This window comes from Manis pentadactyla, chromosome 12, assembly GCF_030020395.1.
Source record: "Manis pentadactyla isolate mManPen7 chromosome 12, mManPen7.hap1, whole genome shotgun sequence".
NCBI lineage: Eukaryota > Metazoa > Chordata > Mammalia > Pholidota > Manidae > Manis > Manis pentadactyla.
The window spans coordinates 22,959,079-22,961,430 of NC_080030.1; the positions used below are offsets into that span (position 1 = coordinate 22,959,079).

At 37.9% G+C, this 2,352-nt stretch overlaps 1 protein-coding gene across 1 annotated transcript; it reads left to right on the forward strand.

Annotated features, from left to right (window-relative positions):
* Window positions 1-918, forward strand: LOC130679772 (olfactory receptor 14A2-like). The gene has a single exon (XM_057489210.1). The coding sequence runs from the start codon at window positions 1-3 to the stop codon at window positions 916-918; it is 918 nt and encodes a 305-aa protein (XP_057345193.1).
* The last annotated feature ends 1,434 nt before the right edge of the window (window positions 919-2,352 follow it).

A 2,352-nucleotide genomic window follows, 5' to 3' on the forward strand; every position in this document is an offset into this window, starting at 1 on the left:
ATGACCAACTTCACTGCACTGACGGGCTTCTTCCTCCTGGAATTCTCTGGCACCAGGGAGCTCCAGGTTTCCCTTGCCTTTCTGTTCTTGCTGATTTACATGGCATCCCTCCTGGGGAATCTTCTCATCATCATCCTTGTCACCTTGGACCACTGTCTTCACACCCCCATGTACTTCTTCCTGAGGAACTTATCATCCATTGATGCTTGTCTCATTTCCGTCACAGTTCCAAAATTTATTCTGAATTGTCTGTCACACAGGAACCTCATTTCTTACTCGGAATGTGTTTCACAGGTGTTGTTAGTGATTCACTTTGCTGGGTCTGAGCTGTTCCTTCTAACAGCCATGTCCTATGACCGCTATGTGGCCATCTGTCTCCCGCTGCACTATGCTGTCCTCATGAGCAGGGGAGTCTGTGTGAAGATGGCAGCTGCCTCCTGGGTCCTTGGGAGCATCTTTGGGGTCTTGTACTCAGCTGGAACTTTCTCTTTATCTTTTTGTGGCTCCAGAAAACTCCCTCAGTTTTTCTGTGATGTGCCCTCCCTACTTAAGATCTCTTGTTCAGAGACTCATTTCACCATTGATGTTAGTGTGGCAGTTGGTGTCATGTATGCACTTTTCTGTTTGGTGTCCATTGGACTTTCATATGTTTACATTTTTAAGACAGTGCTGAGAATGCCATCATTACAAGGACGGTCAAAAGCCTTTTCCACCTGTATACCCCATTTCATAGTTGTGACAACATTTATTGTGACAGGCACCACTGCCTATCTAAAGCCAGTCCCTGATTCCCCAAATTTTGTGGACTTTTTGGTGTCTGCTTTCTATACCGTGTTCCCTCCATCTTTGAACCCAGTAATATACAGTCTAAGAAACAAAGAAATCAAGGCAGCTTGTGCAAGATTTTATGGAAACTAACCATGGTAGATTCTCCAGGAAAAGACAATAGAACTAGTATCTATAAGCTAAATTCCATGACATAACAAGTTATATAGGTTTTTTTGTAATCTAGGGAGATATTGCTGTCTATACATAACTAAAGTGTTTGTTTTATTTGAAATGCTAAAGTAATGTTGATAGTGTTATAATTATTTATCAATAGTTATAATCTCAGAATGTATAAGAACGGCATATTTGTTACCTAGAGTCTATCTAAATAAAGCAGGCTTCAGAAATACTATGGCAGGTTTTTAAATGGCCTACTGAAGATGTCTGCATGTTACGTTACATGGCAAAAGGGACTTTATGAATATAATTAAATTAAAGACCATGGATGAAGAGAATATCCTGGGTTATCCAAATGGGCCTAATTTAACCACATAAACTTTTAATAGTGTAGGATTTTTTCAAGCTTCATCAAAGAGAGATGGGTCTATGGAATGATAGTGCTCTACAGATGGCTTTGAAGGTGGAAGGTGGTCACGAGCCAAGGAATAGCGGCAGACTGGAAAATGCAAAGAAACCGATGCTCCCCTGGAGACCCAGTAAAAGAATGCAGCCATCCCAGCCTCTCCTGCATTCTGCCCAGGGTGACTGGTATCAGACTGCTAAATCACAGCACTGTAAACTAATAAATGTTATTTTAAACACAGAGTTTGTGATAATTTGTTGTAAAAACAGTAGAAAACTTAATGATATATAATACTTCTCTCCATAGATATCTCAAAAAATCTCTTAAATCAGAATTTCTTGTAGGGACAGGTGTGCAGATTATGAAACTAAAGTCTTAGGGAATGATGAAGAATATTGAAGAGAACAAACCTACATCAATATTTTCATAATTTTCAGAATAATTTGCATTTTATGGATATTTTTGCACTTATCCCCTTTTATAATACAAATAATAAATAAGAAACAAATCTACTTTGTACACTTAGTTTTAGTAATATGTTATATTACTGGCTTCAAAGATGGAGGGAACACAGTTTAGAAAGCAGACACCAAAAATTAGAGGAACTGGAGGGTATTATGCTAAGTTAAATCTGTTAGACAGAGAAAGAAAAATACTGTATGAGTCACTTATATGTGGAATCAAAAAAACAAAACTAACAAAACTGAAATAGACTCATCAACACAGAGAATAGACTGGTGGTTACCAAAGTGGTGTGGCTGGACAGATGGCTGAATTAGGTGATGGGAAAATAAACTAGTGAGGATGTTTGATAGCTTTGGACAATGGTTACCTGAGTCTATACACATGTCAAAATTCATCAATCTATACCTGAATATTTCTGCATTTTATTATATATACCTCAATAAACATTTAAAGTAGGAAGGAATTCATTTTTGAGCAATACATTTTTTACACAAGAAAATATACCTGAGGGTAAAGGTCTCCCAGACATTTATCTG

What these genes read in the sequence shown, in the direction of transcription:
- LOC130679772 (XM_057489210.1), top strand. Translation starts at nt 1, where the DNA reads ATGACCAACTTCACTGCACTGACGGGCTTCTTCCTCCTGGAATTCTCT.